This window comes from Schistocerca gregaria, chromosome 2 (genome assembly GCF_023897955.1).
Source record: "Schistocerca gregaria isolate iqSchGreg1 chromosome 2, iqSchGreg1.2, whole genome shotgun sequence".
Classification (NCBI taxonomy): domain Eukaryota; kingdom Metazoa; phylum Arthropoda; class Insecta; order Orthoptera; family Acrididae; genus Schistocerca; species Schistocerca gregaria.
The window spans coordinates 224,417,389-224,439,200 of NC_064921.1; the positions used below are offsets into that span (position 1 = coordinate 224,417,389).

At 42.2% G+C, this 21,812-nt stretch overlaps 1 protein-coding gene across 1 annotated transcript in view; it reads right to left on the reverse strand.

Moving 5' to 3' along the window:
* Nucleotides 1-746: 746 nt before the first annotated feature.
* Nucleotides 747-21,812, reverse strand: part of LOC126336736 (glutathione S-transferase D7-like) — a 94,292-nt gene continuing 73,226 nt past the window's right edge. Inside the window, exon 6 of the mRNA XM_050000732.1 lies at nucleotides 747-1,808. Within this exon, the coding sequence (XP_049856689.1) occupies nucleotides 1,641-1,808 (168 nt within the window). The 3' untranslated portion in view covers nucleotides 747-1,640. The remainder of the gene's footprint in view (nucleotides 1,809-21,812) is intronic.

The following is a 21,812-nucleotide window of genomic DNA, read 5'->3' on the forward strand; positions in this document are numbered from 1 at the left end:
TGGCCTGTACCATAAGTTCCGCTATTTTATTGCTAGCTTCCCGTACTTTTTGCGAAACACTTACTGACGTAGTCATGAGCTACACTCGTTTCTTTTTTCTTCCAGCAACCAACGAAAATAATTCACATACTTACTTGATAGGAAGGAATGTTTTGATGACAAATATCGTTTCTGTTTACTGGGAACCTTAGCAGCATTATTGAGTTTTTCAACACACTCAACACACTTGGCGACTTGGCACGATTTGTGGTGACACACACACACACACACACACACACACACACACACACACACACAAAGCTAAGATATATAATTATCACTATAAAGCCGGTAAACTGCTTTCTTTTGTTTCGTGGATGATTTCACGACCTACAGCCGAGGACTGACAATTTCGTACAAAGAACTTATCACTATCATTGTTGAACTGAAATACTGTACTGTCGTCTGACAATGTCTGGGTCCTTTGCCAGCGAACGAAGAGAGCAGTAAAGTTTAAGAAGCTGCTAAAAGCTGGAAGAAATATCAAAACAAGGCAATAAAAGTAACAAGGAAGGGACAGTTCTGCCAATGTCGGAATTTTCAGGCAAAGCAGGTACAGCCATCCGTACACGAGAGCCGCTGTGTTACAAAGTACTCGCATCCTAGCGGCACATTGTAGTGGCTTAGACGAGAACGCAATTAAATTAAGATTAGAAAGATATAACAACAGTAATGAGTAAATGAATTAAGTTGTTGGTATTAGACAGTTAAAGAACAAACAAGCATCTCCCTACTTAAAATCAAAGGAGATAAATGACATTTAATTTCTTTAAAAACAGAAAAACTCACAATGTTTAAATTCGACTTTCCTATATTTCTTACAATAATATGTATATGTTCACTTCAGACCTTTTGCCTTCTGGCTGCATACTGGTTGCGGAGCGCTGACCGAGAGTATGTTACAAGCATATTTGGCAGAGTAATTCTTCCAAGATAAATACTCGTAAATTTCTCTGATTAAAAATCTGCATGCAACAGATAATTTCAGTTAACATTTTATAGCAATAGACAACCTCATAAGAAGAGAGTTGCAAATCAGTTACACAAATAAGCAATTAAAATTAAAGTTTGAAACTGTGTGTACAGTTTAATAAAGTAACGTCACAGTATATCTGGCTTCGCATCCGTGATAAGAAACGTTGTAGTTGGATTTACATGCTACGATTTTAACAAACGGAAACGTCAGGAACAGTTTATAAGTGTTACACACATCATAACTTTCATAGTTAACATGACATGTGCTACGTGTAAACAAGTAAACACTTCAGTGTTTCACAGCCATACACTAATACTAATAAAGACAGACAGGAGTCGCAGTTCAGGAAAATGTTAGCCATTCTGAAAAAAATTATTATCGTATTTTCGTCCTGACCAACTATTCCAGAATCGTTCGGCAGATCTGGTATATTGACGTCAATCTTAGGAAAGAGGGTGAAGATAGTGGTTTGCATATTTATTTGAGTATATACAGGCAAAGGTATCTGTCGGTACAAATGCTAAGAATGGCTGCCTTTTGCTGAGTTGCCCTGTGACTGGAAGGTGACGTGCAGCGACAGAGACGTGACGTGACGTGACGTGACGTGACGTCACACGGAAGTGCTTCAAGTGTGCTCCTTGTCTCCCTCGTTCTCTTGCGCCTTCTGCTTGAGTATGCTGGCCAGCATATTGGCGCCGGCCTGGTTCAGCTCTTCGAAGCCGAGCATCTCCTGCTTCGATCTCGTGTACCACTTCCTGATCTGCGGGTACTTGTTGATGTTCACGCCAAACGCCTGCACAAGAAAAGTGAAAGCATTACAGGAGTATAAAGTGAATTCGTCGTTAACACCATCTTCAATTTATAATGTCAGTGCTCACGCCCACGTGTAGCCCTATTTACGACATGTTTCTCTCACAATCCTTAGGTAACTAATAACAGTTATGTTCGAAACTCTACTTTCACTACCGATGGCAACACCAAACTTTTAGAAAAAAACCTAAATATTACTACACTTTTTATGTCGAACGTGATTCACTTTGACAAAATACTTAGCACTCTTTCTTCTATAAATCAAAGTTGCCGGCTAAAGCACTTATTAAGGCTGAGGAATCAGCCTGACAGAAAAGCACCATCGCCCATAGAATTAGAGCTTCAATTGTGGGATTAAGCAATGTGGTATAGCAGCGAGGGTTAATTATAGGCGAAATACTGCAATGAAAATACGAAAACCAAAAGCAAATCAAACAATAAGATGGGTTTTATCAGTGACCGTAACCTAGTTCCGTGGAGTAAATTTGTGTTTACCGAGTTGGGAATTACGTGTTACTATGTGACATACAACTAGAACAGTTTTCAATAGTAATTACAGTATCTTACCTACGCAAGACAAACAATCAGAACCAGTATTCGAGCGATGCTAAAATTTAGATGCAAAAAACGACAGGATCGAGACGACAACAGAATGTTTTATGAAAACTATACTTTCCGAACAAACCATTTAAATCTACTGTCACAGAATCTTATATTCGCCTGGAATGGACACAGTTAACAACGCAGTAGAATAAGGACTAGTCTCACAGTGGTTTCGGCTTTACAGCTATCGTTAGGTACTGACTTTTTTTCACTTTATTGAGTGATACTTTCAAGAGAGTGGTACAAATATAAAAATTCAACACATAGAAATTGCAATATCAAGAGCTCTAACAGCTGCTTAAAATTACATCACAGGATCGTCATAGCCATAATGCTATAAGCTAAAGAATTTTGACAAAATACCTTGAAACTAGTTATAGGGAAAAAGGGAGACATAAAATAACTCAACATATTTTTGTGAGCATACTTCCGCAGATTGCAATATTTATGTAATCACTGACTGTACGCCAAAGTTCAGAAACACGAGTTACTGTCACGTATGAAGTTAAAGAACGTATATTATATCCCAGGAACCTCTTGATACCATAAAACCGGAGTACCTCTTGAAAGCGATTCCTGCAGATAACTGTGATGGAAGTGAAACCGTAATCTTTATCTGTTCAAGTCATCTAAAATTTGAACAAGACTGTGTATGCTACAGTTTATTTAGTTATCAACGTCAAAGCACCCTCATCTCATGAAAAATAAACAGTGAAGGTTTAGTGTGTTCCTTCCACAGCGGAGAAAATAATGTAATTAAAATAAATCCTCAAAAAATAAAATTAAAAAATGTAATCTGAAGATATGAGATTATTAAAGTCGAAACACAAACATGGACTGGGGAACGATGGGTAAAGGATTCGGTGACGTCTCTTATAAAGGATCTTAACTTTTCAGGAACTCCATGGGGAAACTGCATCTGGATAGTTAAGATTATGAGCTGCTGTGCTCCGAATGCTACTGTAGAATCTTAACCATTGTGCGATTTCACTCGCTATATGAAATGGATCAGTCTTCTCCATCTTGTGTGTTTTCCTGAAATTTTTGCTCGTAGTGTGTGCTTCTGACTGCCCACAATTTAGCTGACGCAATGTGATACTCTACCGGAAAATCACATTAGGATCGTTGCTGTGTCTATTATTGTGCTGTTATCCCACGCCTAATCGCTCCGGCTGTTATTCTAGAAATTGTGCGTCCTGGCAAATGTGTAGGGACCAGTGAAAGGCGCACTGATATTGCCTGAAATTAGCGTTAGATTAAAAAAAAATAGACATCCATATTTTAAAAAATCTCTTTTTTAATTTGAACAGTTAAATATTACGAATTTTAAATTATAAATTATCTATTTGCTTAGAAATGTTCGTAGAAGAATACATTTGCCTGTTTTCGTCACGGTTTGCGTGACATATTGATTTGAACACCACAGTCCCACAGTTCTTGACGAGATGTGGTCCTATTATAGTTTGTGTGCCGTTGTCTTCCTTCGACGATTGAAATGACGTAAAAGACCTAGTTATAGGTGGATCTATAGTTTAATGTTCATTCCTAGCCACGATGTAACACGGTATTTTCACATCAACAAACATTGCTGTAGGTGAAAGAAGAGAAAAGTATCGGATAGAAAGTCTAGAACTGACTATTAATTGAAACCTAGTTTGTTCGATTCACGGTCTGCTACTTTACCATTTAGACACCAAGGCATGATTTCTATGGTATCCAGATAAAAAAATTGTTTTCTTTATTAGTCGAATCATTCGCCTTATATATAAGTGTTGGTTGTTTGAAATATCAAACCACAGTGCATCGTAACAAGAGATAAAATGAATGAACGAATTTGGAAAACATGCAAGTTGATCCCAGCTGCAAAGACATTTAGGTTTACAAGACGGACACCAAGAAGCGGCGCTACTGTTTTTAGAACAACGAGGAACGTGTTTTAATACTTGCTGCAGTGAATCCGATTCAGATTTATTCGACTATCTGAAAACAAATTAAGAATGTCAGTTATCCTACAAATGTTTTGCTTATTTTCTTAAGTATTGTTCATCTCGGTACTTCGGAGGCTGCCTTTTGAGATGTTATCTAATATATGTAACGTATAAAAAGCCTTTCCAGAAAAATATATATATTTGATTCCAATAGCTCCATTCAATTCAGCTTAGTACCATCATGTTATACGAATTCATGAACTTCTCTTTATTTTTCATAGTTCCATTCGATTCCAGACACTGAGCCGTTCACCATTCCATTTGTTCTACTCGATTCGTTTAAAACTCATTGTATTCTAGAGCGGTCGAAAGAATCGCTATTAAAAAAAAGTGAGAAATGGGGTGGTACATTAGGGATGGGGGATCCCATAGACAATATTCCAGGGTTTAATGTCTTAAGCTATGTGATGAAGGCCAGAACTAAATTCTAATAAGTTTGCATAGACCATATAAAATGTGAATCTTCGTATTTGAAACTTTTTACCAGGCCTAAAATTTTCTTCTGATTTACTTTACCTTATATCGGTTTATTATTCTTATGTTTTCTTAAACACTGTATGCTAATATGTATTGCTCTTTTCTTTTTCCAAGGAAGGAAGGTTGAATTTCATAAATGTATGTCGATATAACTGTAGTTGTAGAGTTTCATAAATTTTGTGTACGTGTTTCATTTTCATCAAATTTCTGTAAATTGTACGCTTGCAAGTGATATTGTTTGACTTCGTTCTGTAGTTTCTAAGTTTAGGAGTGTGTCAAGTTTATGATAATCTTAGTGTGAAGCTTGTCCTAATTTTTCACAGTATACATTTTGCTACAAAATATTCTTTAACATCGATTACCGATGCTTCTAATTTTAACTTAGAATATTAGTCACATTTATCTGATTAAACTAGAAATCCTGATATAGTACTATTAAGTAGAGCTCATACGCAGTTTCATATGCTGAAACTAGACTACTCGCTAACAAAACAATGTCAATAAAACAACTGCCACTAATATATACTATAATTAATATATTCAAATATATATAGCCAACATTCTGATGCAGGAAATGAAAACTATAAATATTTTATCTCCTTATATAAAAGCTACATTGATTTTAGTGAAAGGTTTGTTTTCTGTGTTCTGATTAAATCTCAAATTAATTATTTTTAATTATTATATGAGGGTTATTAAGTGCACCACATTGTTAAAAGATAGCTCATTTCCAAATGTACGGTTAGAACAAACGTCTTATCAAAGGCAGAGTTACGGGATGCACACTTCTTTCGCTTGGAGATAATCTGCTGTTCATTGGCAAGGGTTAATATTTGTAAGGAAATATTGTGATTTCAGCAAACTAATTCCATCAGCACTGGAACAAGCTGTTTTGATCTCTCCGCGAAATGTAGTTATGATTGTAAATCGAAATACAATGAAGCGCAGGGAAACTGCTCTAGACATGTGTATTCAAATACAGAGATATGTAAAGAGGCAGACTACGTCGTTGCTGTCGGCAGCGCCTGTATGAGACAACAAGTGTCTGGCGCAATTGATAGATCGGTTACCGCCGCTATAATGTCAGGCGACACAGCATCTCCGAGTTAGCGATGAAGTGGGGATTTTCCCGTACGATTATTTCATGAGTGCACCGTAAATATCAGGAATCCGGCAAAACATTGATTCTCCGACATCGCTGCGGCAGGAAAAAGATCCAGCAAGAAAGGAATCAACTGACGACTGAAGAGAATTGTTTAACGTGACAGAAGTGCAACCCTTTCGCTAATTGTTGTAGATTTCAATGCTGGGCCGTCAACAAGTGTCATCGTGAGAACCATTCAGCGAAACATTATCGATATGACCTTTCGGAGTCGAAGACCCGCTAGTGTGCCCTAGATTACTGCACGGCACAAAGCTTTACTCCTTGCCTGGGCCAGTCAACGCCGACATTGATCTGTGTATGATTGGAAACGTGTTGCATGGTCGGACGAGTCTCGTTTCAAATCGTATCGAGCGGATGGTCGTGTACGCGTATGGAGAACACCTCATGAATGAATGGACCCTGCATGTCAGCAGCCGGCCGGAGTGGCCGTGCGGTTCTAGGCGCTACAGTCTGGAGCCGAGCGACCGCTACGCTCGCAGGTTCGAATCCTGCCTCGGGCATGGATGTGTGTGACGTCCTTAGGTTATTTAGGTTTACGTAGTTCTAAGTTCTAGGGGTCTGATGACCTCAGAAGTTACGTCGCATAGTGCTCAGAGCCACAGCCTGCATGTCAGCAGGGGACCGTTCAAACTGGTGGAGGCTCTGTAATGGTGTGGTGCGTGTGCAGGTGGAGTGATATGGAGCCCCGATACGTCTAGATACAACTCTGACAGGTGACATGTATGTAAGCATCCTGTCTGTTCACCTGCGTCCATTCATGTCCATTGTGCATTCCGACAGTCTTGGGCAATTCCAGCAGGACTATGTGACACTCCACACGTCCAGAATTGCTACATAGTAGCTCCAGGAACACTCTTCTGAGTTTAGACACTTCCGCTGGCCACCAGACTCCCCAGACATGGACATTATTGAATATATCTGGGATGCCTTGCAACGTGCTGTTCAGAAGAGATCTCCAACCTCTCGTACTCTTACGGATTTATGGACAGCCCTGCTGGATTCATGGTGTCAGTTCCCTCCAGCACTACTTCAGATATTTTCGAGTCCATGCCATGTCGTGTAGCGGCATTTCTACGTCACTGCGGCAGCTCTACACGATGTTAAGCAGGTGTACCAGTTTATTTGTCTCTTCAGTGTATGTCTTCAACATTTCTGTTTTCAGTATACATTAATAATTAAAGTTGTCTGTCTTAAAGTGTACAACAGTTCTGATGTGATATTGTTCGTAAAAGTACATGTTTTGTTCCCAGTATATGTGAGAACATATCTGGATTACTCATTTCAAAATATCGGTCGTCACGAAGTAAGTTTCTTCTTTTTCTTCGTCTTCTGCGACGTTTACATCCAATTTAAATCGTGCGTACATCCACATGAGTACTAAAAGGTCCACTATATTTCGGTTGCACGGAAGTCACACAAATCTAAAGGCTGTTAGTTCAGCTAAATACTTAGTGATTACAATGATGAATAACTTAAATTGGAACGATGATGTGGATAATGTAGTGGAGAAAACAACCAAAGAGATTGCCAGAATACTTAGAAATGCAGCAGGTCTACTAAAGAGACTGCCTACACTACGCTTGTCTTTCCTGTTCTGGAGTATTGCTGTGTGGTGTGGGATCTACCTCCGTTAGGACTAACGGAGGGTGTCGTAAGAAGTCGAAAGAAGGGCAGTTCGTTTTGTATTGGCGCAAAGTAGGGGGGATGTTGCCACGGATGTAATATGTGCGGGAATTATCACAACAAAAGCGTTTTTCGTTGCAGAAGGATCTTGTCAAGATATGTCATTCATCATCTTTCTCCTCAGGATATGAAAATATTTTGTTGGCACCCAGCAACATAGGAAGTAATGATAATCATAATAAAATAAGAGAAATCAGAACTTACACAGAAAGATTTAAATGTTCAATTTTCCTGCACGCTGTTAGAGAGTGGAATGGTAGAGAAACAACTTGAAGGTGGAATCCTCTGCTGGGCACTTAATTGCGAATTGCAGAGTAATCATGTAGAAGCATCTATAGACCTGTGTTACAAATTGAATTTTCATGAAAGCCCATCATCATGATTAATATGTATTATTTGGAGCTATAAATTATGTTTCTTTCTTATTGAAAAGCTTCGTCATCTTGTACGAAAAAAATGGCTCACGACTGTCTTTCAGCAGCTGTGGTGGGCCTTCTGTAGCATTACTCTGAGAAACGGTGTTTATTTCTACATACTTCATTAAGCACAAATGTTTTGTTTCGGCGGTACTAGTTACAGTAACTTTACATTTAGAGCTCTCTCTATATTAATTCTGGCCAGGCCGGTTAAGTTTAGGGACCGTTACAGTGGGAAAAATTATTTGTATTTTCAACTACCGGTCACTTTTATTTGGTTTACATTTAATTTAACACGCTTCAACGCGTTTCAAAGAAGTTTTTCTGATGATTAGGCGTTTATGCGACAGAAAATTGTAGCTTAGAGATAAAAGAGATAAAATGTCAAACTCTAATTCAACGTATGACTGTTCTGTTCACTGTTCGCTGCTGGAATGGCTATTGGTGCATTAGGGGAAAAGGGGAGAGGGTGGGGGGTTGCCAGAAACCGGTATCCTGTGGTGTCTTCTGCTGGCATGGAGCTGTGTCTCTGTTGCGACTGACGCCACAGCTTATGTGGGTAGCAGATAGTTTTGCATCTGTTGTTAAGGTGCGATAATCATTTGATACGCTCTTTATACGTCAGTTGCTCACTTTGGGACTCTAAAATTGTAAGTGAACATCTGGCATATTAAGAGTGCATCACACAGTTACCTTATCATAACAACGGATGCAAAACTATCTGCATCCCACAGAGGCTGTAGTGTCAACCATAACAGACAGAGATACACGGCTCCACATCAGCACAACGGAACGCTGCACTGGACATCGATTTCTGGCTACCTGTTGCACCCCCTCCCCCTTTGTCCAAAGATTCCAATAGCCATTCCAGCAGCGAACACAGAACAAAACAGTTCTACGTTAATTTAGGTTAAGACATTTATCTTCAAGTAACTATTTTCTGTATGCATAAAAGCCAGATGACGAGCAAAACACACTTGAAAAGCATTGCAATATTTTCAATTAAACATAAAACAAAGGAAAAGTGACTGGTAGCAGAAAATAGAAATAATTCTCTCTGTATTTCTTTACTAGAGATTCGGTCTTAATTCTTGTTTCGTAGCGCTATTCACGAAGATTATCCAGGTGCAATTAATAAAATCTTGGTAATACTGTGCTCTCACTTTACATGATAGAGAGTTATTTACTAAGGTGTTTTCTCCTAAAAATTAAATTATTCTTTTTATGCAATGTGTTATTGTCCTTCTTCCTAATACTGTTAGTTTTGAGAGTAACTAATAGCGATAACGTGTTATTTATGTAGATGACTATGTAGAGATTGTTGAGATTGGAGTCAGTGGAGAATTCAGTTACTGTATGTAACAATACAGTTTTATTTTATTTCTTCTCAACTTCACATTTCTTAAAATTCTTACATTCAGAATAAATATTGGTTCTTCTAGTGATCCTACTGGATTTAGTCAGTTTTGGAATTCAAATTTTCGGGTAATACAGTGTACTTTGCCTAACAGGTTTAACTTAAACCTGCTTGCCAATTTTATCTTAACCCTTCTTCCAGTTTGAAGTGTTTAAGGTAGAATACTTGTAGAAACTTGTTTACTGTATAATTACTGGTCTTAAAATTCCAGTCATTTAAGTTTAATATTGTAAAAGACAACTCGGAAGGGACCTAGTATTGAGAATTTCAGCTTGATGACCAAAAGTACACTAGGCAACGATAGTCAGATCTGATACATCGTATATCGGGTTCTTCTGACCTCAAAGGAATGCGCAACTGTGTCGGCTGGTGAGGGCGTGGCCTTGTATAGCAGCAGCCTTTATGAGCGGAAGCAGAGCAGGACAGCGACTGTTCGCTGGAGCCACTCGTACCGCCAGCTGCTCTGTGATCGCTGCAGAAAGCTGTTCCCTTCTGCTTACTGTAAAACTGTGTGACCAGTTGTGCAGTTCGTCTCGCACATCGTCACTATTGCACTAACGTTTGCGAAAATTTCGGCATTTACAGGCTCGAATAGGAAAAACTAAATAAAAATATTTTGAAATACAGAGATGTGCTCTATTCTACCATTCGTCTAGGACATTTAGCTGTAAAAGTCAGGGGCTGTATAAATCGATAGTTGTAGGTTAACGGGTGTAAAAGCTACTGACTACTAGCCAGGGTGACCGAGCGGTTCTAGGCGCTACAGTCTGGACCCGCGTGACCGCTACGGTCGCAGGTTCGAATCCTGCCTCGGGCAGTGACGTGTGTTGTGATGTCCTTAGGTTAGTTAGGTTTAAGTAGCTCTAAGTTCTAAGGGACTGATGACCTTAGAAGTTAGGTCCCATAGTGCTCAGAGCGATATGAATTTGAAGCTACTGACTGAAGCGGAGTTCACTCGATAAACAATACCGTGTAACATACGATATCATGAGCAGCAGATTCGCAAGGGTTTAATGCGATGCATTATTTGGGAAACAATAATCACTCGTTAGACATTATTTGAAGTTTTCAAATCAGCCTTGGTTACTATTCGCATGCCTATACAGTGTGGTCCATTGATCGTGACTGGGCCAAATATCTCACGAAATAAGCGTCTAACGAAAAAACTACAAAGAACGAAACTTGTCTAGCTTGAAGGGGGAAACCAGATGGCGTTATGGTTGGCCAGCTAGATGGCGCTGCCATAGGTCAAACGGGTATCACCTGCGTTTCTTTTTAAAATAGGAACCCCCATTTCTTTATTACATATTCGCGTAGTACGTAAAGAAATATGGATGTTTTAGTTGGACCATTTTTTTCGCTTTGTGATAGATGGCGCTCTAATAGTCACAAACATATGGCTCACAATTTTAGACGAACAGTTGGTAACAGGTAGGTTTCTTAAATTAAAATAAGAACGTAGGTACGGTTGAACATTTTATTTCGGTTGTTCCAGTGTGATACATGTACCTTTGTGAACTTATCACTTCTGAGAACGCATCCTGTTACAGCGTGATTACCTGTAAATACCACATTAATGCAATAAATGCTCAAAATGATGACCGTCAACCACAATGCATTTGGCAATACGCGTAACGACTTTGCTCTCAACAGCGAGTAGTTCGCCTTCCGTAATGTTTGCAGATGCATTGACAATGCGCTGACGCATGTTGTCAGGCTTTGTCGGCGGATCATGATAGCAAATATCATTCAACTTTCCTCATAGAAAGAAATCCGGGGACGTTAGATACCGTGAACTTGCGGGCTATGGTATGGGGCCTGGACGACCAATCCACCTGTCATGAAATGTGCTGTTCAATACCGCTTCAACCGCAAGCGAGCTATGTGGCGGACATCCGTCATGTTGAAAGTACATCGCCATTCTGTCATGCAGTGAAACATTTTGTAATAACATCGGTAGAACATTACGTAGGAAATCAGCATACATTGCACCATTTAGATTGCCATCGATAAAATGGGGGGGGGGGGCAATTATCCTTCCTGCCATAATGCCGCACCATACATTAACCCGCCAAGATCGCTGATGTTCCACTTGTCGCAGCCATCGTGGATTTTCTGTTGCCCAATAGTGCATATTATGCCGGTTTACGTTACCCCCGTTGGTGAATACGCTTCGTCGCTAAATAGAACGCGTGCAGGTTTCAGGTTTCGTTGTACAGTAATAAAGATGTACGATATATTTCGTAAGTAGTTACCTAGCCAAGCTTTGCCGTCTTCTCTGCAGATAAAAAGATGATTTTGTTCTATTGCATATGGGTGCTAGGTGTCTAGTGTGTTTTGAAAGCAGACCTCAGGCTGCATAGTGGCGCATGTGCCGTATAAGTGTTAATATATTTCAAATGTAGATATCTGTCGAAGCTTTGGGCATCCACTCTTCAGATGGAGGGTGGTATTCAGTTGCTATGTACTAGAAATGTTTCAGATCCTCACCTCTAATTCTTCAGGAATTACTGGAAATGATTTAACGTAGACTTCGAGCTATGGTGTATGATGGTCTACTTGATACTATTTAGATACAGGACTAATGCTTACAGGAACTAGGTTGTCATTGTGTCTCAGATTCAATTTATGTGTTCTGCAATAATACCAGCTTTACGTTGGGGAACGTAGATCTTGAGCTGCACTGCTGTATAAACGAAAGGTCATTGAATATCTCTTAATATCCTATTTAATATCATTGTGTGGGTAGAAGATAAACATACGCTAGTATTTGGTCAGTTGGATGTCTCATATTTTGCTAGTACTGCTTCAATATTTTTTTGTACAGTGGTTTGAACGTGGACAGCGATCTACGTGGCAGTATACATGTCACAAAGTGATGATGTATTTCAAATGTAGATATCTAGCAAAATTATAGCCTTTGCTCTTCAGTGTTATCCTGTTGCAAACAGGCACTACGTGCCTAGTCTGGTTAGTTCTTCAGTACTTCCACCAGTATGCTGCTGCACGTATAGCTCGAGTTACGATGGTGTAAAGATCGATTTATTAAGGGAAGTTTCTTAGCATTTAAAATAAATTATTTTTGGCCTTCGCCTGGTCTGTGGCGTATGCTATGGGTTATTCAAGTTTATGTCCATATTGGATAGCCTTTTTGTAGGTTGATGTACGAAAACAGATAGTTTGCTACATTACTATGTTTGTCCATAGCTTATATCGATATAAGTTAATGTATGTGCTTTCGTAAATTTCTGCGTCAGGATCGCGTTTTGGTTTCTCATGTTTGGTATTCCTTGGCTACAGACGTTTTCCGTTGGTATCATAACTAGCATTCATGGCCGTGATATAGGCTATACCATCGCCTAATAAGTTTCTTGGTGCACTAAATATGATACGATGCGCTATAATGGTATAATTTTCGGACTGGTTGACCCGCATATTGGGATGAACACAACTGTATTCTGATTTTAACAATTTACTAAAAATTTTTTTAGCATGCAGTCTAACTTCTGTTTCTTATAATAAGTCTTAGATAAGATTATTTGTCTTTCGTAATTATGTTTGTCGCCTACTTAGCGATACTGTCAAAAAAACTATTTGCAGTTTTGTAATGATATAACGTAAGTATCGTAAATATCGGGTATAGGGTTTATTCAGAATTTTTTATGTATGTGTTTTGGGAATCATGTTTGCTTTTACATTTTTATTTGACTTTTACTGATAGTATCGATGTAGTGCAGCAACAGCTCTTGTGCTGTGGTCAGTTCGTTAAATGCATATTCTATTGACAGTCGCTCTTATGACGCGCTGGTAGGTACGACATGTTACGTTATCGTTATGGTGTTTTGACAAATTCTGATGAACACAGGTTTTTAATCTTGTTGTGCCAGCGAATTACTCATTTGATGTTTTATGTACCTGGAAATTCAATGGAAAGAATTTGTGTGTAGCTGGCACAAAATACTTGTAATAACCTTTACGAAGGTATGTTGTCAATTGGTTGCTCTGTGGGTTAATGTTACACTTTTGTGAAACAGTCTGTAGGACTTCTTAAAATTTTATTACAGGTATGAAGATGGTAACTTAGTTTTATTGGAACCGGTTTTCTACAATGAAGTTTTTTATAGCGATCTAGGCTAAGAGGTTCTGCTTCCACTACAGACCGCACCTTCGAGCTCCACATGAGTAAACCTATCAACGTTTTTATGTTTAAGCAAGTTCCTTTTTATAATTTCAGTGGTTTCCACTAAGGGACAAGCCACTGTAAATGGGAAGTAGTGGTACATTAATAACAGGTGTAGCCGCCAGAATGTTGAATGCAAACGTGTATGGAATGTGTTTTACAGGCGCTGGATGTCAGTTTGGGATGGAGCCGCATGCCTGTCGCACCTGGTCGGTCAGAACAGGGACGATAAGAGTGAAGTTGTCGTCCGATGATGTCCCGCATGTCCTCGATTGGAGACAGTGATCGAGGTGGCAGAGTCAGCATGTCGACATTCTGTAGAGCATGTTGGGTTACAAGAGCGGTATGTGGCCAAGTATTATACAGTTGGAATACAGCCGGTGGAATTCTGTTCATGGATGGTAGATTGACGGACAAATTTGCAGTCAGAGTATGACATAACAACGCGAGTGCCCCAGACCTTAACTCCAGGTGTAGGTCCAATATGTATAGTACACCGACAGGCTGGTTGCAGGCGTTCAACTTGCCTTCTCCTAACCAACACACGGCCATCACTGACATCGAGGCAGAACCAGTACAACAGACCTCCAACCTGCCCTCCAATTAACTCTCGCTTGACGCCACTGAAGTCGGTCATGATGGTCGTTTGGTGTCTGTGGAATGCGGGCTACAGGGAGTCTGCCACGGAGCTGCCCTTGAAGTGAAGATTTGCAACAGTTAGTGGTGACACTTTAGTGTCAAATGCTGCTCAAATTGCTGCTGTGAGATGCGCCAGAGACAAGTGCCGAACGCGTTGGTCTTTACTCTCAGTAATGCCACATGGCAGTCAGGAGCTCAGTCTTCTTGCGACCATACGTTCTCGTGGCCATCGCTGCCAGCAATCATTTTCAGTGGCTACATTCCTGCCAAGTTTTTCTGCAGTATCTAGCTTCTTGTGCCGAGCGAGGGGGCGCAGTGGCTAGCACACAGGACTCGCATTCGGGAGGACGACGGTTCAATCCCGCGTCCGGCCATCCTAATTTAAAAATGGTTCAAATGGCTCTGATCACTATGGGACTTAACTTCTGAGCTCAGCAGTCCCCTAGAACTTAGAACTACACTCCTGGAAATTGAAATAAGAACACCGTGAATTCATTGTCCCAGGAAGGGGAAACTTTATTGACACATTCCTGGGGTCAGATTCATCACATGATCACACTGACAGAACAACAGGCACATAGACACAGGCAACAGAGCATGCACAATGACGGCCCTAGTACAGTGTATATCCACCTTTCGCAGCAATGCAGGCTGCTATTCTCCCATGGAGACGATACTAGAGATGCTGGATGTAGTCCTGTGGAACGGCTTGCCATGCCATTTCCACCTGGCGCCTCAGTTGGACCAGCGTTCGTGTTGGACGTGCAGACCGCGTGAGACGGCGCTTCATCCAGTCCCAAACATGCTCAATGGGGGACAGATCCGGAGATCTTGCTGGCCAGGGTAGTTGACTTACACCTTCTAGAGCACGATGGGTGGCACGGGATACATGCGGACGTGCATTGTCCTGTCGGAACAGCAAATTCCCTTGCCGGTCTAGGAATGGTAGAACGATGGGTTCGATGACGGTTTGGATGTACCGTGCACTATTCAGTGTCCCCTCGACGATCACCAGAGGTGTACGGCCAGTGTAGGAGATCGCTCCCCACACCATGATGCCGGGTGTTGGCCCTGTGTGCCTCGGTCGTATGCAGTCCTGATTGTGGCGCCCACCTGCACGGCGCCAAACACGCATTCGACCATCATTGGCACCAAGGCAGAAGCGACTCTCATCGCTGAAGACGACACGTCACCATTCGTCCCTCCATTCACGCCTGTCGCGACACCACTGGATGCGGGCTGCACGATTTTGGGGCGTGAGCGGAAGACGGCCTAACGGTGCGCGGGACCGTAGCCCAGCTTCATGGAGACGGTTGCGAATGGTCCTCGCCGATACCCCATGAGCAACAGTGTCCCTAATTTGCTGGGAAGTGGCGGTGCGGTCCCCTACGGCACTGCGTAGGATCCTACGGTCTTGGCGTGCATCCGTGCGTCGCTGCGGTCCGGTCCCAGGTCGACGGGCACGTGCACCTTCCGCCGACCACTGGCGACAACATCGATGTACTGTGGAGACCTCACGCCCCACGTGTTGAGCAATTCGGCGGTACGTCCACCCGGCCTCCCGCATGCCCACTATACGCCCTCGCTCAAAGTCCGTCAACTGCACATACGGTTCACGTCCACGCTGTCGCGGCATGCTACCAGTGTTAAAGACTGCGATGGAGCTCCGTATGCCACGGCAAACTGGCTGACACTGACGGCGGCGGTGCACAAATGCTGCGCAGCTAGCCCCATTCGACGGCCAACACCGCGGTTCCTGGTGTGTCCGCTGTGCCGTGCGTGTGATCATTGCTTGTACAGCCCTCTCGCAGTGTCCGGAGCAAGTATGGTGGGTCTGACACACCGGTGTCAATGTGTTCTTTTTTCCATTTCCAGGAGTGTATTTAACCTGACTAACCTAAGGACATCACACACATCCATGCCCGAGGCAGGATTCGAACCTGCGACCGTAGCGGCCGCGCGGTTCCAGACTGTAGCGCCTAGAACCGCTCGCCCACTCCCATCCTCATTTAGGTTTTCCGTGATTTCCCTAAGTCGCTCCAGGCAAATGCCGGGATGGTTCCTTTGACATGGCACGGCCGACTTCCTTCCCCATCCTTCCCTAATCCGATGAGACCGATGACCCCGCTGTCTGGTCTCTTCCCCCAAACAACCCAACCAGCTTCTTGTAGCCCTATTACGCGACTTCATCCAAACTCAGCCTTTGTCTCCTCAAAGTCATTCTTGATTAAGACCAACTCACCATATCCGATTTGAAAAGTAGCTAACGCTCCCGACTATCACCACGTGTATTTAAAGCAAACCTAATTTACACCCTCACACTAGCGCTACTAGCGCCACTATTACGCAATTGGTACGAAATTTAAATAGACTTTATCTTTCATGTATAGAAAGACGCTTACCAACTCTTGTGTATGTCGCAGAACTCCTTCTTGGTGTTTAGATTTTGTTCAGCAGTGTAGTCACGTTGCCCATCGACATGTAACGCATTACAACTCGGAGCCCTCAGGTGGCAGAGAATTACAACTTGTGTCAGCAAAGCGGGAAAGTCGAGTAACATGCATTACATGTAATATATCAAACAATATTGGGAACAGAATAAAAATTTCGAAGCATTAATCTTCAGTACGACCTCGCAGTTCAGCTAACGAAGAAACTCAGTTCTGTCTTTTTTGCACTTAAAAGTATGTCTATGGTGTCAAACTAAAGACAAAAGTCTTGACTCATTTCGTATAGCCGCGCGCAGTGGCCGTGCGGTTTGAGACACCTTGTCACAGATTGTGCGGTCCCTCCCGCTGGAGGTTCGAGTCCTCCCTCGGACATGGGTATGTTTGTTGTTCTTAGTTTAAGTTTAGTGTGTAACTCTAGGGACCGATGACCTCAGCAGTTTGGTCCCTTAGCAATCCACACACATTTCATTTCGCTTATTTCCATTCCCCTCCCCGTCTAAAGGCATTATCTTCTTGTACAGTATATCTAAAATAAAAAAAAAGTATTTATTCAGCAGCAGGGAGCAGAAAGGAGATTGCTTAAAGCACATCTGGCACAAGCACATTTAAGTATCTCATCGATCTCTACTTGGCAAATACCGCCGTTCGTTACAAAACTGCATGGCAAGTATTAAAGCATCGTAAACAGGACTAGACTCCCTATCTACAGATATAGGCAACCATTTTCTTTAAAAAACCAATGCAATCAAGTATACACTGAGTCCTGGGATAGTAATATGCATTTATAAAGATAGCGGCAGTATCTCTGACACAAGGTACAAAAGGGTGCATTGGTGGAACTATCGTTTGTACTCACGTGATGCGTGTGCTAAGGTGTCCAGCGTGATTATGGTCAAATGTCGGAAATTAACAGACTTTCAAAGCGGATTGGTAGTTGAAACTAGACGCAGGGGACTTTCCATTTCGGATATTGTTAGGGAACTTAGTATTCCGAGATCCACAATGTCAAGTGTCTGCCGGGAATACCAGATTTCAGGCATTATCTCTCACCATGGACAACGAAGTGTCCGACGGCTTTCACTTAACGATCGACAGCAGCGCCTTTTGCGTAGAGTTGTCAGCGCTAACTACGTGAAACAATCGCAGACGTCAAAGTGGGATGTACGACGAACGCATCCGTTAGGACAGTGTGGGAAAATATGGCCTTAATGGGCTATGATAGCAGACGACCGAAGCGAGTGCCTTTGCTGACAGCACGACATCGCCTGCGCCGCTTTCGCGAGGTCGTGACCGTATCGTTTGGACCATAGACGACTGGATAAACTTGGCCTGGTCAGATGGGTCCCGCTATCAGTTGATAAGAGCCGACCGTAGGTTTAGAGTGTGGCGCAGACCCCACGTTGCCAAACAAGGCACTGTGCTAGCTGATGGTTGCTTCATAAGGATATCTTCCACGTTTGCACCGTTCATTGACTGGAATATGGCTATGTTCGACTACTTGGAGACCGTCTGCAGCCCGCATCCCGTGGTTGTGCGGTAGCGTTCTCGCTTCCCACGCCCGGGTTCCCGGGTTCGATTCCCGGCGGGGTTAGGGATTTTCTCTGCCTCGTGATGGCTGTGTGTTGTGTGATTTCCTTAGGTTAGTTAGGTTTAAGTAGTTCTAAGTTCTAGGGGACTGATGACCATAGATGTTAAGTCCCATAGTGCTTAGAGCCATTTAACCATTCTTGAACCATCTGCAGCCATTCATGGACTTCATGTTGCCAGTCAAAGATGAAATTTTTATGTGTGACAGTGCACGATGTGCTGGGCCACAACTGTTCGTGATTCGTGTGAAGAACGTTCTGGACAGTTCGAGCGAATGAGATGGTCACCTAGATCATTCTACATGAATGACATCGAACATTACGGAACATAATCGAGAGGCCAGTTCGTGCACAAAATCCTGCACCGGCAATTCGGTAATTATGGGCTGTTATAGAGGCAGCATGGGTCAATATCTCTGCAGAGCACTTCCAACGACTTGTCGAGTCCAACCCACGTCGAGCTGCTGCACTACGCCTGGAAGGAGGTCCGTGGCATCCCATGATTCTTGTCACCTCTGTGTATATTATTCCTTCTGTAAATAATATCTTTATTAAGTTTACTATAGCAGATAAACACCAGCCATTCTCAAAGTAGGAGCGCTCTTTCCAATTTACTTGGTTCTGGTAAATGTATGGTCAGCATTACGCAGTACAGTTGATGTAAATATTGCGTGTTATTTGTCTTTTGTTAATGCTTGCTTTCACTTGTTGCACGTCTCTGAAGGTTCCTGTTTTTGATGGCAGATACTAAACGTGGTGAATAAATAAATGAATGAATACTAACATACAGTAACTGAAGCCAAATTTATGGTAAATGGTGTGTATAATGAACTCAAAAGTGGTCATTAGTCCCTTTATCGCCATAACCATAAGTAACGTGCCAACAGCATAGTTCTTGTGAGTAATATGAGACAGAGTGGGTCAATTAAATTAAATCAAAGCTTTTCCAGTTCCGGTTTGAGCTTCCTGTTTTATCTTTTTTTAAATGTAAAATACGTTCAAAACTGAAATAGTAAAGCGACAGCGGGGTTTGTGGCCGAGCGGTTCTAGGCGCTTCAGTCGAGACCGCGTTGCTGCTACGGTCGCAGGTTCTAATCCTGCATTGGGCATGGATGTGAGTTATGTCCTTAGGTTAAAGTAGCTCTAAGTCTAGGGGACTGCTGACCTCCGATGTTAAGTCCTATAGTGCCTAGAGCCATTTTTTGAGCCTACATCGATACAGAGTGTTGTCCTTGCCAACATGTTCCCCGGATCTCTCACTCGTTGATATCGTCATGAATGGCCAAGAGATGGGACTCCAGTACCCACCAGATGTCGCAACTGATGAACTTTGCCATGAATTTGCAGCAGCACGGATGACGTACTCGCATACGTCATCCAGTCTCAGTGGGACTCGATACCCAGCGGGCCGGCTGCGGTGGCCGAGCGGTTCTAGGCTCTTCAGTCCGGAACCGCGCGACTGCTTCGGTCGCAGGTTCTAATCGTGCCTCGGGCATGGATGTGTGCGATGTCCTTAGGTTAGTTAGGTTTAAGTAAGTTCTAAGTATAGCGGGCTCATGACCTCAGACGTTAAGTCCCATAGTGCTTAGAGCCATTTGAACCGTTTGAAAAGCTGCACATATGGTCCTACGTCATATGACATTTCATTCCTTTGAACTGAGCTACGTAGAAGAAGGGCTGTCTCGGTGTTTCTCTGAAACTATGAGATGTGGCAGGACATTCCACCAGTCAGCAGATTCGAAACTGGCATTAGTCACTACGAAGGCTTGGAATTATTTCTATTGTGTGTGGATTAGATGCTATAAAAGTCATCATAACTCTCACACGTTTGGAAGTTTCATTCCATGTAACTGCACTACAGTAAATATTTTTGCGTACTGTGTATCACAAAATTGTGTGTGTGTGTGTGTGTGTGTGTGTGTGTGTGTGTGGAGCGTCTACAGACAAACATCGTCTCACAAATAGCGACAACAGGTAAATGACTGTATCTAGTTCATGATGCTGTATCTGATTAACAGACCACATAGGTCAATGGGCATGCAAGTAGTGGCATTTCTTTCCCTGTTTTATCAGGTTTTTGTCATAGAAACCAGTTCTGGAACGTAGCGCGAATAGCATTTAACTTGATCACATATGGCAGCCTTAGTTTCGCAATTTCTCATCTGTGTGGCGAGTCGACGTAACTGACTGTAATAGTCTCCCAGAAACAATTTTGTAGAAGAAAGTTATTTAACCTTATAAAAGTCCTTTATACCTGCAGCACGTTTTCTACTACTGTAATACACAAGTGGAAAAGTAGTTTATTTTTAAAACTGAGAAATTTCTAACTTTTTGTTAATCATGGTGCCATTTTATAATTTCTGGGTGCTACAGTGGCAAGTAAATGTCTGCAGCAAAGAATACAGAAGTTTCATACTTTAATAACTTTGAGTCACCGCTTACCCCGTTAACGGTTACTCACGTTCGATGGAGCTTGGAAGATTTGCGTGCAGGCGCGGAAACTTTTATTACAATCGTGACTCGGCTTCGTGACGGCAGCCCGCATCAGATAAAACTGCGCTGAGGCTGGTATGCGGCCAGACCTGACGAGTCCACACCGTATCCGTCACTCTCATCGCTAGGGTGGTGGCGTTCGCAGCAGGAGTACCCGGTTCTAACACCGACGGTGGAAGGAATTTACCCACAAGATGTGGAGAGACATTGGCATACATTCCCGGACAGCAAGATTGCACGTTAGTATCCCACGGTCAGTGCCAAACTTCTCTCTATTGGTAAAAGGGTGAAGTCATATGGCACTGTTTAGGTTTATCGTTTCTGAGTGGCTCTTTTGATGTTATTTCGGAGGAGTAGATCACGTGTCAGTACCATAGTCTACATTCTGTTTCTCTGATCAACAGTAATGGTAGATTCTCTACACCATCGTGGAATATCTTGACCCATTTTCAGATCGTCTTTAATGCTCATTCTGTACATGTTTAATGGGCTTTAAATCCAAGATACACGCCTGCCTTGATATTCCAACATACATTCACCTAATAACGTGTCCTGTGTCACTTGAACTACATTTGCTTTACCACTGTTGCTCGCAAAAAGGGAATGAAAAAGGATGTCACACACTTACTGAATAGCAAATTATCATAGCGTTTTGCCCTAAATCTCTGATCCATAAAGAACCGCCATGGTTATCGTGGAGGTTCGAAGGATAGGAGCCACGTATCCCTGTCCTAAGACACTGCGAGCACAATGCTAACTTTTGCTCCGAAACAATCGAAATTTCGTCCAGTGCTTTTTTGCCGCAAGCCAACGCGTTGGATTCAGGCTCAACAATACATCAGAGAACAAAACACAGCTCTTTTCCGTATTCCTAATCATATTTCTGCTGT